The sequence below is a fragment of the Hylobates moloch genome, unplaced genomic scaffold, assembly GCF_009828535.3.
Source record: "Hylobates moloch isolate HMO894 unplaced genomic scaffold, HMol_V3 SCAFFOLD_1, whole genome shotgun sequence".
Taxonomy (NCBI): Eukaryota; Metazoa; Chordata; class Mammalia; order Primates; family Hylobatidae; genus Hylobates; species Hylobates moloch.
In genome coordinates, this window is record NW_026652276.1 from 219,796,649 (window position 1) to 219,810,159 (window position 13,511).

Below are 13,511 nucleotides of genomic sequence, written 5' to 3' on the forward strand. Positions count from 1 at the left end.
TCAAATATATACTCATTTTGCGTCTTGTCATTGTAAAGTTGAGTCCCTGTCTGACTATGTCTGCTGAGAAGAATAAAGTGCTTTCTCATAATACTGAATAATGTGTGTCAATCATTCCAAGAAGTGCTGATGTGTAATTCTGATACTCAAAATGTTTACCACACAAAATTACATCTTTAAGCTTGGCGTGGAAAACTATGTTGGTCACAGGTTGATTCTGCCCAGTAACCTGGACATCACTGACCTAGCTGTAATTAATTCAACCTGTAATAAAACATTGCAGATATCCTTTTTTTTTTTTTTTTTTTTCAAGATGGAGTCCCTCTCTGTCACCCAGGCTAGAGTAAAGTGGTGTGATCTCGGCTCACTGCAACCTCCACCTCCCGGGTTCAAGCAATTATCCAGCCTCAGCATCCCGAGTAGCTGGGACTGCAGGTGCCCACCACCATGCCTGGCTAATTTTTGTATTTTTAGTAGAGACGGGGTTTCACCATGTTGGCCACGTTGGCCTCGAACCCCTGATCTCAAATGACCCACACACCACGGCCTCCCAAAGTGGTGGGATTACAGGTGTGAACCACTGCACCTGGCCAGCCGATAAACTTGGAACCAATGCACCCTCTTGAGTTGTCTCAGCCTTCACAGCACTCTGCGAAGGTGGAGAAACTTAAGAGTGGGGAAACGATGTTCACGGTTTCTCAGTGTTCAGAAGAACACGGGTCCCAGGCTGCTTCTGCCATGAACAAATACTCAGGATATTTTAAGTAAAAACACTACAAATAGTATGATTACTTGATGCCAATTTTTGAAAAATTGGTGGATAAGCACAAAGTGGAAAGATATCCAAAAGCATTCATGGTGATTTTTCTCTAGGTCATTAGATGGTTGCATTTTTCTAATTTTTACAATGATTATGTATTGCTTTCATAATCAGGGAAAAAAATCAGAGTTAGAAAAAATATATAATGAAAAAGAAAAATCGATGCCTCATCAAGTCATGAACAAAAACCCAAAAATGTTGAAAGGAATGGCACCAAACCATCCAAAGGAATTAACTTTGGCCAGAAGTTTTAGGTTAATTTTGGCTCTTTTTTACTTTCCTTCTCTCCCTTATTTTTCATAAAAACGTGTTATTTCTATGGTGAAAACCACATACAGATTTTCATATTCTGAAAATGAATGGGGGCAAGACGGTCAATGGACACTCACCTCATTGTCTGTCTTCTGGGAGAGCAAGCGTCTCTCATTCAGAATCATCCAAAGCGCGGCCAGGAGCATCACGGTTCCGTGACCACAGTCTCCAAACATCACAGCGAACAGGAAGGGGAAAGTGATGACGGTGTAGGGGGCTGTGGAGGGGAGACACACAACGCCTGAGGCCTCAGCACAGCCTCGGGGCCCCCACCTCAGATTCCCTGCCACAGCTCCACGATTTGCATGTGGGTTTCCTCAAGTCTTTCTGGATGTCTCTTCTCGCCATCCCTACCCTGACACATGCTTAGCTGCCACATAAATGAGTGCATCTGTTTCTAGGCATTCTTTTGTTCAATGTTTTTTGAAAGAGGGTCTCGCTCTGTCACCCAGGCTGGAGTGCAGTGGCACAATCATGGCTCACTGCAACCTCCACCTCCTGGGCTCAAGTGATCCTCCCACCTCAGCCTCTTGAGTAGCTGGTACTACAGATGTGTGCCACCATGCCTAACTAATTTTTAAAATTTTCTATAGAGATGAGGTCTCGCTATATTGCCCAGGCTGGTCTCGAACTTCTGGTTTCAAGCAATCCTCCCACCTCGGCCTCCCAAAGTGTTGGGATTATGGGCATGAGCCACTGCGCCCAGCCTATGAGTAGGCATTCTTATTCCTCACTTTACAGATGTGCTGAGGCTTAGAGAAGCTAAATGACTCGTCAAAAATCACAAAGTCAAAAAAAAAAAAAAAAGAAAAAAATCACAAAGTTTGATGGAACACAAGATCAGCCTTCTCTCTCTAGGTGCTTTCTATACTGCTCTCCACACCCATCTTTTGTCTGTTTCTCCACCATTCACATGCACCACACACCACCAGCAGTTTGCTCACAGAGACCCTCGACCCAGGAGGCCCCTGCATTACAGGCCACAGATTCGACTGGGCCTCAGGCTGGAGAAGAACAATCACCATGCATTGCTTGGATAAAGGGTATCTGGTCTAACCTTTCATTTTATTTTATTTTATCTATTTTTTGAGACAGGATCTTGCTCTGTCATCAAGGCTGGAGTGCAGTGGCGCAGTCTGAGCTCACTGCAATCTCTGCCTCCTGGATTCAAGCGATTCTCCTGCCTCAGCCTCCTGAGTAGCTGGGATTATAGGTGCCTGCCACCATGCCCTGATAATTTTTGTATTTTTAGTAGAAACAGCGTTTTGCCATGTTGGTCAGGCTGGTCTCGAACTCCTGACCTCAAGTGATCCACCTCCTTCGCCTCCCAAAGTGCTGGGATTACAGGCATGAGCCACCGAACCCAGCCTACGCCTTTATTTTATTAACCAAGCTAGCAAGATTCCACAGCTTAGGACACCAAGAATCGAGTCTTCTAAGTTCTGTGTACTGGTGTCTTTCCCACACAATAACTACAGGATTTGTGACGATGCCAAGATATGGCCCTCATTGTATTTGTGAAGGAAATGAACACCGACTTCACTGCCTGATGAGGTTGCAGTTTAAGGGTGCACAGGTGAAGACAAAGAACAACTCTTTCACCAATCGGCATTTATAGACGACACCACGGGGTATTATGAAACCAAGAACGATTTTAGGAATCCTACTTGCCCCCATTATCCTACTTCTTCCTCTGATTCCCACAGCTACTACCCTAGCCCCAAGCCTCACAGTTTTAACAAGTTCACCTCCTCGGTCACCTCAGGGGTCCATCTTACCCAGTGTTCACTTTCAAGCTGCCCAGTTGTGCAGTTCATCGGATATTTACCTGGGTTTATCTCCCGGTAGCTGCCGACACCATAGGCATCGACAATATTCTGGAAGCCAGCTGTGAATTTATTGGTCCTGTTAAATGTGGGAGGGGCTGTTTTAGACTGCACTGTGGTCATGATGGGGGCCATGGAGGAGCCACTTAGTTCCTGGGGAAAAAAAAAAGCAACAAAGATGTAAGGAGAAGAGTCTTGGGCTGGGTGTCAGCACAAGGGTCACAGTCCCAGCTCCTGCCATCCCTCACTGAGCAAACTTGGGGCAATCTCTTGATCTCTCTGAGACTCACGACCTCATGTGTAGAGAGTTAATACCTTCCCAATACTTATCCAATTCATCTCACAGGAAGGCTGTCAAGAGAACTGAGTCCCTCTGGAGTCTCTGACAATCTCCCGTCTCCTACTGCTGTAAATGCGAATGTTATGACTCCTGGCCCTCTGTGCTTCCCTCCTCTCTGCTTTCTCAATTCATCCCCCTCTTCCAAATGGCCCTGACCCTTCCCCAATTTTTTCCTAATTGCCTGCTTAGACTTTCAAACTCCAACGTGTCACCAACACCACAAAATCCAGGAGCCTAATCCTGAATTCATCAACTTGCTGCAAAGCCAGGTCCCCTCCACAAACTCCCTGCCCCTTCAGCAGAGCCTCCATTCTCCCAGATTCCTAGAATCTTGGAATCATGGATTTGTCCCTTCTCTGGTTTCAGTCAGTCGATCACCCACCAAAGCTTGCTAATTCTCCCTTCGGTATCCTTCCTCCGATTCCCACAGCTATCACCCTAGCTCCAAGCCTCAGCATCTCTGCCAGCCTCTCCCCTCTCCGTTTATCTAACACCCAGATTGCTCAAGCACTCTTTTAATAAAACAAACAAAAAGCACTATTTTACTCATGTTACTCTCCTGCTTTAAAATCTTCAAAGGCTGCCTATCGCCTAAAGAATGAAATAAAAACTCTTTAGCCTTGTGATCAAGACTACTTAATATTATGTCTTAATCCTCCATTCACACCTTCACCCCTCCCCACGCTTCCCCATGGAAACTGGCCATGTCTACACTAGCCACCTCTCTTCTCCACTTGCTCAAGTCTTTTTTCTTTTTCTTTTTTTTCTTCCTGAGACAGGAAGTCTCAGGTTGGAGTGCAGTAACATGATCATAGCTCACTATAGCCTCAAACTTCTGGGCTCAAGTGATCCTCCTGCCTCAGCCTCCTGAGTAGCTGGGACTACAGCCATACAATGCAATGTTGCACAGGCTGGTATTGAACTCCTAGGCTCAAATGATCCTCCCACCTCAGCCTCCCAAAGTGCTGGTATTACAGGCGTGAGCCACTGCATCCATTCTACCTACTCGAGTCTTAACAATTCCAAGTGCTCCCTGTCCAGGAACCGTACAGCCACCGCACACCCAACAGCACTTGCCACCTGCACACCCAGTGGGATCTGACACCAGCTGGACGAGTGCTCACGGTCCCAGCTTCAATCCTCCTCTGCCTTCAGGAGGCCCCACCTCCCTTCACCTGCTCCCCGGCCAGCCTCCCACCGATCCGCTCATGCATCACTTCCTCCAGGACGCACCCCCGCCCTGCTCAGCCTGGTTGAAATGCTTTTTAAGTGCCCCATTTAGGTGGTTTTTGGACCATGATGTGGGGACATCGAGTGTATGAGGAACAGTTTCTGTATTCAAACCCTGCCTCCTGGCTATAGGACCATGGTCAGGTTACTTCTACTTTCTGTGCCTCCATTTCTTTATCTGTACGAAGGGGATAAAGAAAGCTCCCACCTCCTAATCGATTCCTACTGCAAGGCCTTTACCTTCAGATCCCTCCGCCTGAAAACCCTTCCTCCCGCCCCCAATCTTCCCATGCTATCAATGCCGCCTGCTCAGAGAGGGTTTCTTCAGATACCACGAGATCTGCCGTCACCAGATATGCCACCCATCTAGTTCCCCATCGGCCGAACCAGCTGCATGCCACCACTCCTCAACCTAACGGTTTCACTCCTCCTACCCCGTGAAATTATTCAAACAAGCTAATCACATCCTTCTGCAAGAACCAAAGGTCACCTCACCCTCGTTCACTGCAGAGCCTGCCTCCCACCGGCCATGCTGGTTTACTTTGCTCCCAAACTCAGTTCCCGAGGGCAAGCCCTGTGTGGCCCGCATGGCGTGCGGTGTCCTTCTCCTCCCCTGGGCTCTGAGGACGAGTGACTAAAAACAGCTGTCAAGCCCGTCTGTCCAGTGTCGGGGTAATGTGTTCAGCCATCTTGTACTATTTAGGGCAGGAGGGGGTCCCTCCTTCAGTGGGGTGAATAACGTGATCAGAACAAGGCCCCACTCTCCATCGTGCCCCTTGCCGTCCCCTGCTTGGTTTCCTGCCCACCACTCATCACTGCCTGAAGTCTCATTAGTCACGGACATGCCTCCGTGTCCCTTTCTAGAATGTCTACCAAAGCAGGGTCTTGGCCTGCCAGAGTGTAAGCCCTAGATCCGTTCCTAGTACACAGGGAATGTCTAAGGAATGAATGGAGGGAGCAGTGAGAACTCAGCAAGAACAGAGTGCTTAGCGCACCGCGGGCACACCGCAAGCGATCTACATATTTTGGCTCTTATTATAGGTGCTTGGTTATTCGTCTTTCTAGCTAGACTGCAACCTCCATGAGGTAACAGGTGGTATCTACAGTCTAGCAGAGCGGAGCTGGGCATGGTGGCGTGTGCCTGTAGTCCTAGCCACTTGGGAGGCTGAGACGGGAGGATCACCTGAGCCCAGGAGTTTGAGGCTGTAGGGCAGTATGCCCATGCCTGTGAACAGCCCTGTACTCCAGCCTGGGTGTCATAGCGAGATCCCCATCTTTAATTAAAAAAAAAAAAAAAAAAAAAAGACAAAATCCCTCCAAAACAATAGTCTAGCTGAGAGACTGGCACATTAATGCTCAGTATGGCCGGGTGTGATGGCTCACACTTGTAATCTCAGCACTTTGGGAGGTCAAGGCAGGCAAATCACCTGAGGCCAGGAGTTTAAGACCAGCCCAGCCAACATGGTGAAACCCCGTCTCTACTAAAAATACAAAACTTTGCTGGATGTGGTAGGGTGCACCTGTAATCCCGGCTACTCAGGAGGCTGAGGCAAGAGAATCACTTGAACCCAGGAGGCGGAGGTTGCAGTGAGCTGAGATTGTGCCACTGTACAACAGCCTGGGCTACAGAGCGAGACTCTATTTAAAAAAAAAAAAGCTCAGTACATACTCACAAAAGGTCAAAAAATGGTAAACAACTGTCAAACACTGAAAAAAACGACGGAATTTCTTTTATGTCCTCAAGTGGGGTTGAGAACTGAAGACACAAAGATGAAAGAAGCAATCCTACCACCAAGTCACTTGAGTTCATGTCGCCCATGAGGCCGACACCCTCTGAGAGCCCAGCAGAGGGGCTGACTCATCGGACCCCTCCTGGCTCCACCTGCCACGCACCATGCCTTGCTCCAGTGCCCTCTTGATACGTGTGGCATCTGCCACCGGGAACCAGATCTCGGCGATGACACACTGCTGGGTGACGTCGATGTTGCACATGTTCAGGATGTGGTAGACAGCCTTCATCTTCTGCACCTTGATGAGCCAGGAGTGCCAGTTGGCAGCGGCTTCCTGCAGCAGGCGCTGGCGGTGAGACTCTGTTTGTGTTATGACCTATACAAAAAACAACACACAGGAAAACAGAGAACCTTCACAGAGCTGTTTGACAATGTGCCAAAAATAGAGGGCCACAGGCCACAGCAGCTTCCTCTGCTCTGAGCAGGCTCCTTTGACCTGTGGCTGTCACCTGGCCTTGAACTCTCCTGAGCAGTTTATCTACCCGGCCAGAGGCTAAAACCCTTAGGCAGAGATTGTATCTTCCTTTTCTTCTAAATTCCGCATTGTCCTATTGTTATGGGTTGAATTGTCCGCATAAAAGAGTCCTAGACTCTGATACCTGTGAATATGGCCTTTTTGGAAAGAGGGTCTTTGCAGATGGAATCAGGTTAAGAGGTCATACTGGATTTGAATGGGCCCTAATCCCATATGACCACTGTCCTGATAAGAAATGTAAACACAGAGGCACACAGGGAAGAATACCACGTGACAATGGAGGCAGCGATCGAAGGAGGCACCTGCAAGCCAAAGAGTCCGGAGGATGGCCCGCAGCACCAGAGCTGGGGAGAGGCAAAGAGGGGACCCCCTTCAGGTCTTCCGAGGGAGCACGGCCCTGCTGATGCCTTGATTTCAGACCTCTGGCCTCCAGAACCGCGACAGAATAAATCTCTATTGTCTTAAGCCACCCAGTTTGCAGTAATTTGTTACAGCAACCCTAAGAGATTACTACATCTACCACAACCCTTTATATACATAATCCCTCCAATAAATGACAAGTGAATGAATGAAGGAATGAATGGACAGTTGGGCCCAGAATTTATTTAATGGTAATCATTTTTATGTTTTGATGATACAACAAACAGGGTAATCTTTTTCAGTACACATGGCCTCTGTAAGAGACACACTGTAAGACACACATGGTGGCTCTAAGATTAATGAGAGCCATGAGGCCCACCAAAGCATCTCACAAGCCCAATACTACCTGTCACTTAGCAATATAATGCCACCTGGCCTGGGGATTTCCAGGAGACAAGAGCACCTCAGCACAGAGGTGACTTTCAGAAACCTCAAAGAGCACAGCCCAAATTAAATGCCTGAGCAACAGACAGTATCTAAGATTCATCTTCGGCAGGAACTGAACCAAAGGAGAAAGCTGCCCCTGCAGAAGCTGCTCAGCTGGGATCACCTGAAGCCCTCGACAAAGCAGCAACCCGTCATACTAAATGTAAGCACACGTCTAGCAGAATTTCTTTTCCATTCTCCTCATGACGTTTTCATAAAATCAGGCATGGAGTATTGGGCAGGAAAGGACTTCAATGGCTGCAGGGGAAACAGTGTTCCTGACAAGTGACAAAGAAGGAATGGAGACGATTAAAAAATTAAACACAGGCCGGGCACAGTGGCTCATGCCTGTAATCCCAGCACTTTGGGAGGATGAGGCGGGTGGATCACCTGAGGTCGGGAGTTCAAGACCAGCCTGACGAACATGGAGAAACCCCATCTCTACTAAAAATACAAAATTAGCCAGGCATGGTGGCGCATGCCTGTAATTCCAGCTACTCGGGAGGCTGAGGCAGGAGAATCACTTGAACCTGGGAGGCGGAGGTTGCAGTGAGCCGAGATCGCGCCACTGCACTGCAGCCTGGGCAACAAGAGCAAAACTTCATCTCAAAAAAAAAATTAAACACAGGTTTTCTGGAAAAGTAAAGTTGTCTGCTAGCCTAAGGGTTTTGAAAGATGCACATATCTAATTTCTTAACATACTTGTCCAGAATCTAAAACTTGAGTTGACTTCTACCATAGCCATATGCAGCTACTAAATTTTATTTATTTTATTTCCTTTTATTTTATTTTGAGATGGAGTCTCGCTTTGTTGCCCAGGCTGGAGTGCACCGGCGCGATCTCGGCTCACTGAAACCTTTGCCTCTCAGGTTCAAACGATTCTCCTGCCTCAGCCTCCCGAGTAGCTGAGACTGGACTACAGGTGACTGCCACCACACCTGACTAATTTTTGTATTTTTAGTAGAGATGGGGTTTCACCAGTTTGGTCAGGCTGGTCTTGAACTCCTGACCTCAAGTGATCCACCCACCTCAGCTTCCCAAAGTGCTGGGATTATAGGCATGAGCCACTGCACCCAGCCCTAAAATTTAAATTGAATTAAAATTAAAAATAAAAACTAAATGACTTAGTGGCACTAGCCATGTTTCAAGGGCTCAGTAGCCACATGTGGCTCGTGACTGCAGCGTGGGACAGCACAGGTCACATGAACCTTCCATCATAACTGAAAGTTCTATTGAACTCTAGCACTGAGAGTCTGCCAGCTGAGGGAGGCCCAGCTGTTTTCAGTGATTACTTTCAAAGCTGCTGTGATTGAAGAAAGCGTTCTGATCGTAAGCATGTTGAGTGTCAACCTGGATGGTGACAGACTTTACAAAGAAAATGAGTTTGGGATGAATGAATCGTCACATGGTGAAACTAGACCCACTGTTTTTACAGAATTAACCCGTCAGCTTAAACAACTGGGTAATTCAGTGGGAAAATAATCAGTCAAACTGGTTGTTCCACTTAATTGGCTGAGTGGTTGTATCATAGATTCCGTCTAGGCTGAGGCTGGCAATAAAGGGTGCCTTTTATCAGATTGGGGTGGCCACCTGAAGGCTGACTAGGGCTGTGGTCAAATCTGAGCCTGGGCAAAGCATTCTTAAGACACAGCATCGTTCCCTCTAGCTTATCGAACAGTTTCCCAATTGTGAAATCTTCCACAGCCACAACCAGAAATGCATAGCCAGCATTCCAGCCAGCCTCCCAGTGAGGGCCCTGGCGGGCAGGGCTTGTATGAAAATAGGAGAGGCAGCCCTCCTGCAGCCGCCATCAGACCATGCGCCCAAACCCCTCACTCACGGTGATTAAATCTTCCAGCCTCACATTGACGCTCTCCAACATCTCTCTGCGCTCCACCGCAGGCTCTGGGCAAGGGTAGACAGTGGCTCGAAACCTGTGTTTAACATATTCCAAGGGACACAGGTGAGTTCTTGCTGCAAAGCATTCTGCACCCCCTTTTCTGCTAAGACATTGTTTGCTGACTTTAGATGGCCAGCCTATCCTAGAATAACTGTGTCTTTGGCCACTGGAAAAGGAGTCCCAGTCATAAGGGTTCCCAGTACGTCACTTGTGCTGTGAATTGAGGCTGCAGTTCTGTTATATGAATGAGCTTCATTCAAACCATAAAACCTGTGAGTTGTTAGGTAAATAAGACTGCAGGCTGGGCTTGCCCCTTCCTAAGAATCTATTAATGTATTAATATCCTCTGCACTGAGTCATTTCTGCTTCTGTGGAGCTACATGTAACACGATTCTGTAAAAATCCAAAACAAGTTAGCCATGCAGTTGGATTACTCTTGAGCAGCTGATGAAAAGTCTCAGATGGAACAGACTGAAATGGGGAATGTGTCCACTTTTAGTTACCCTCATATTTTGCATATTCAAGTTCTCCCTATTCGTATTCTCACAACTATTAAAAATCAGTTGGGGCTGACTTTTATGTGAGAAAGTTATTCTAAAGCCTTACCGACCTCTAGAAGCCACAGTCGTGTGCATTTGGCATTACACATCTCTTTACCTAATCCTGGCCCAAATCACTGAAGAAAGCCATTCACTCCCTCTTACCCATCACAGATCTTCTTGATTTTCTGCCTGAGCTGCTCTCCTTGGTAAAATATGATGAATATGTTCTTCTGAATTTCTTCTTTCTGGAAAATCAGAATAAGTTAAAAAAAAAAGGGGGGGGGTTCTTTCTGGTTAAAACATAATAGAGAGAAATGTAAAGTCCTGTTTTTAGGCTTACACAGTTCATAAATTTAAAACTGGGAAACTGTAACTTTCCTAGTTCATCTAAGTTCATAGCTCACAGTTGAGAGCAAGGCCATCCAGGACCTCACAGAGGCTGATGCAGCCTTAAGGTGACAGGCTCCCTGTTCCCGATGCTGGTTGGACCACAGCCAGACCTTATATTCAGCTCTAAGCCCCACAATTAAGAGATATGATAATAAACAAGAAAACATTCAGAAGAGAATATTGCAAGGCTTAAAACGAAGACAGCTGGCTGATAAACTGGCTCACCAGAGTTAATTAACACACAACACTGACATTTTGGGGATGAGTAGGTGTTTTATATTTAACAAAGGTAAAGCCATGCCCAATTTTTGACTCATACATACAGTTGCTCAGATTTTTTGACTCACACAGTTGCTTGTCTGCCGTAAGACTGCTGCTTAAATCGCACTTGTCAAGTCCAAGTTGGACAATTCACAAGAAAGGAAGATGTGTTCTACAAGCAGACATGCAAATGTTTAACTCTTACTGTAAGCAAAGAAATATGAGCTGAAACAATGCATTCTTCCATTCTTATTTAGTTTGAGGGGGTAAAGGTAAAATTACAAAACCCAGACCGGGTGCAGTAGCTCACACCTGTAATCCCAGCACTTTGGGAGGCTAAGGCGGGTGGATTGCTTGAGCCCAGGGGTTCAAGACCAGCCTGGGCAACATGGTAAAACCCCATCTCTACAAAAAATACAAGAATTAGCTGAGTGTGGTGGTGCTCACCTGTGGTCCGAGCTACCAGGGAGGCTGAGGTGGGAGGATTGTTTGAGCCCAGGAAGTCGAGGCTGCAGTGAGCCATGATCATACTACTGTACTCCAGCCTGGGTGACAGAGTGAGACCCTGTCTCAAAAAAACCCCCCAAAAACAAAAACAAAACCTATTGTTGGAAAAGTTATGACAAATCCAATAGACTCATCACATACTACTCAAGGCACTGGAATCAGAAAAGTCACTGAAAGGCCATTTGTTGGGATCCATCGGGTGTCATTAAAATGCCCACATCCTTTAAGCCAGCAATCCTATTTTCCTTGAACTTGTTTATTATGAAAGTAATTCAAAAGCAAATAAAAATCCACATGCATAAAGATGCTCATCATGGTGTCTACATTCTGGAGAAAAATTAGAAATAAAGTGTCCAAAATAGATAGTTAATGTCACATCAACTCAGCGGACACATTAGGCGTCCCTTAAAACACTATCAAAATGAATCCTGTCTTTGGCATTTCCTTACGGGAGCAGGTGGCAGTGTTTTAGGATTTTCAGAGCTGCTGAAAATCCTATTATTTCCAAAAGGTTACATTATTTCCAAAAGGTTTCTCTACCCGTGGAGTCTACCTTGGTCCTTTTCTGAGTCTCTTAAGTTTTCTTTTCTCCTGATCCACCAGAATCAGGAGTCTGCTCTAATCTCACGACTTCCCTTTGGTGACCTTCGGCGTCCACGCTCATCTTTTTCCAGATGCTTTTACTTTCTCTCCTGCCATGACTGTCACATGTCAAAACAGGATTATAAAAAGTGATGATTTAATGTCAAATTTAAAAATAATCTTTACAAAGGATGCACAGTAACATAGGGAGGGATCTCGTATTAGGTAAAACAAAGAAAAGAAAAAAATTATTTCCATGTATACTACAATCATATAAAATTATACCTGTCTACGGCTATAGAGAAAAATAGTACAAAAGGCAAAATACAAATGAAGACATTAGAGTGACGGGGTTTCTCATTTTTTTCATAATCTTTCTTATTTTACATTTCATTTATTTTAAAGTTGTTTTTCATCAAAATGAATTTTGTTGTTTTTTCATTAAAATTAACTTTTTTAGCCTCTAATCTGAAAAAGATTATAGATGCTCAGAAATAAGCCTAGCTTGTGGGAATTAAAGAGTAAGTGGATTAAATACAAACTGGAAGGTGACACAGCAATATCCGACAGAATTCACAGCAACAACTGTACGGCACTAAGGGCCGAGCACCCTCGAAGCCTTGTTGTTTGAAGTGTGGGATCTATTGGCAAATGTATCATCAGCATTCTCTGGGAGTTGTAAGAACTGCAGAATCTCAGGCCTCACTCAGACCCACTGACTCAGAATTTTTTTTTTTTTTTTTTTTTTTTTTGAGGGAGTCTTGCTCTGTCGCCCAGGCTGGAGTGCAGTGGCACAATCTCGGCTCACTGCAACCTCCGCCTCTTAGGTACCAGCGATTCTCCTGCCTCGGCCTCGCAAGTAGCTGGGACTACAGGTGTGCGCCACCACTCCCGGCTAATTTTTATATTTTTAGTAGAGACAGAGCTTCACCATGTTGGCCAGGACGGTCTCAAACTCCTGACCTCAGGTGATCCGCCCACCTCGGCCTCCCAAAGTGCTGGGATTACAGGCATGAGCCACCATGCCCGGCCTATTTTTTTTTTTTTTTTTTGAGATAGGGTCTCACTCTGTTCCCCAGGCTGGAGTGCAGTGGTGTGATCATAGCTCACTGCAGCCTTGACCTCCTGGGCTCAAGTTGTCCTCCCACCTCAGCTTCCTAAGTAGCTGGGACTACCGGTGTGTGCCACCACACCTGGTTGACATTTTTTTTGTAGAGCTGTTTTCTTGCTATGTTGCCCAGGCTGGTCTCAATCCCCTAACCTCAAAAGGTCCTCCCACCCTGGGCTCCCCAAAGCGCTAGGATTACAGGCATGAGCCACCATGCCTGGCCTGGAATTTGCATTGTAACAAGATCCCCGGGTGACCTCTATGCTCGCGTGCACATTGAAGCTTGAGAAGCTGACCTCAATCAGTTCTCAGTTCTTTAAGACACAGCTGCCGCCTAGGATAGTACTAGTATAACTAAGTTCTAGAGAAAAGTATAGCTATGTCTTTGGGAAGAATGAACCAATTATGAGGTGTTGCCAAGAATCAGTCCTTGAACTGACCTTTCAAATATATATTTTTAAAAAGGAACAAAGGCCGGGCGCGGTGGCTCACGCTTGTAATCCCAGCACTTTGGGAGGCCGAGGCGGGCGGATCATGAGGTCAAGAGATCGAGACCACGGTGAAACCCCGTCTCTACTAAAA

General features: G+C 46.3%; 1 protein-coding gene across 1 annotated transcript in view; it reads right to left on the minus strand.

The window, feature by feature from the left end:
- ATP6V0A4 (ATPase H+ transporting V0 subunit a4) overlaps nt 1-13,511 on the minus strand; it is a 66,301-nt gene that overhangs the window by 39,808 nt on the left and 12,982 nt on the right. The window contains exons 7-11 of the mRNA XM_058442432.1: nt 10,244-10,326; nt 9,480-9,573; nt 6,422-6,634; nt 2,961-3,111; nt 1,210-1,349 (exon numbers count right to left, since the gene is read on the minus strand). Of these exons, the coding sequence (XP_058298415.1) occupies nt 1,210-1,349; nt 2,961-3,111; nt 6,422-6,634; nt 9,480-9,573; nt 10,244-10,326 (681 nt within the window). The remainder of the gene's footprint in view (nt 1-1,209; nt 1,350-2,960; nt 3,112-6,421; nt 6,635-9,479; nt 9,574-10,243; nt 10,327-13,511) is intronic.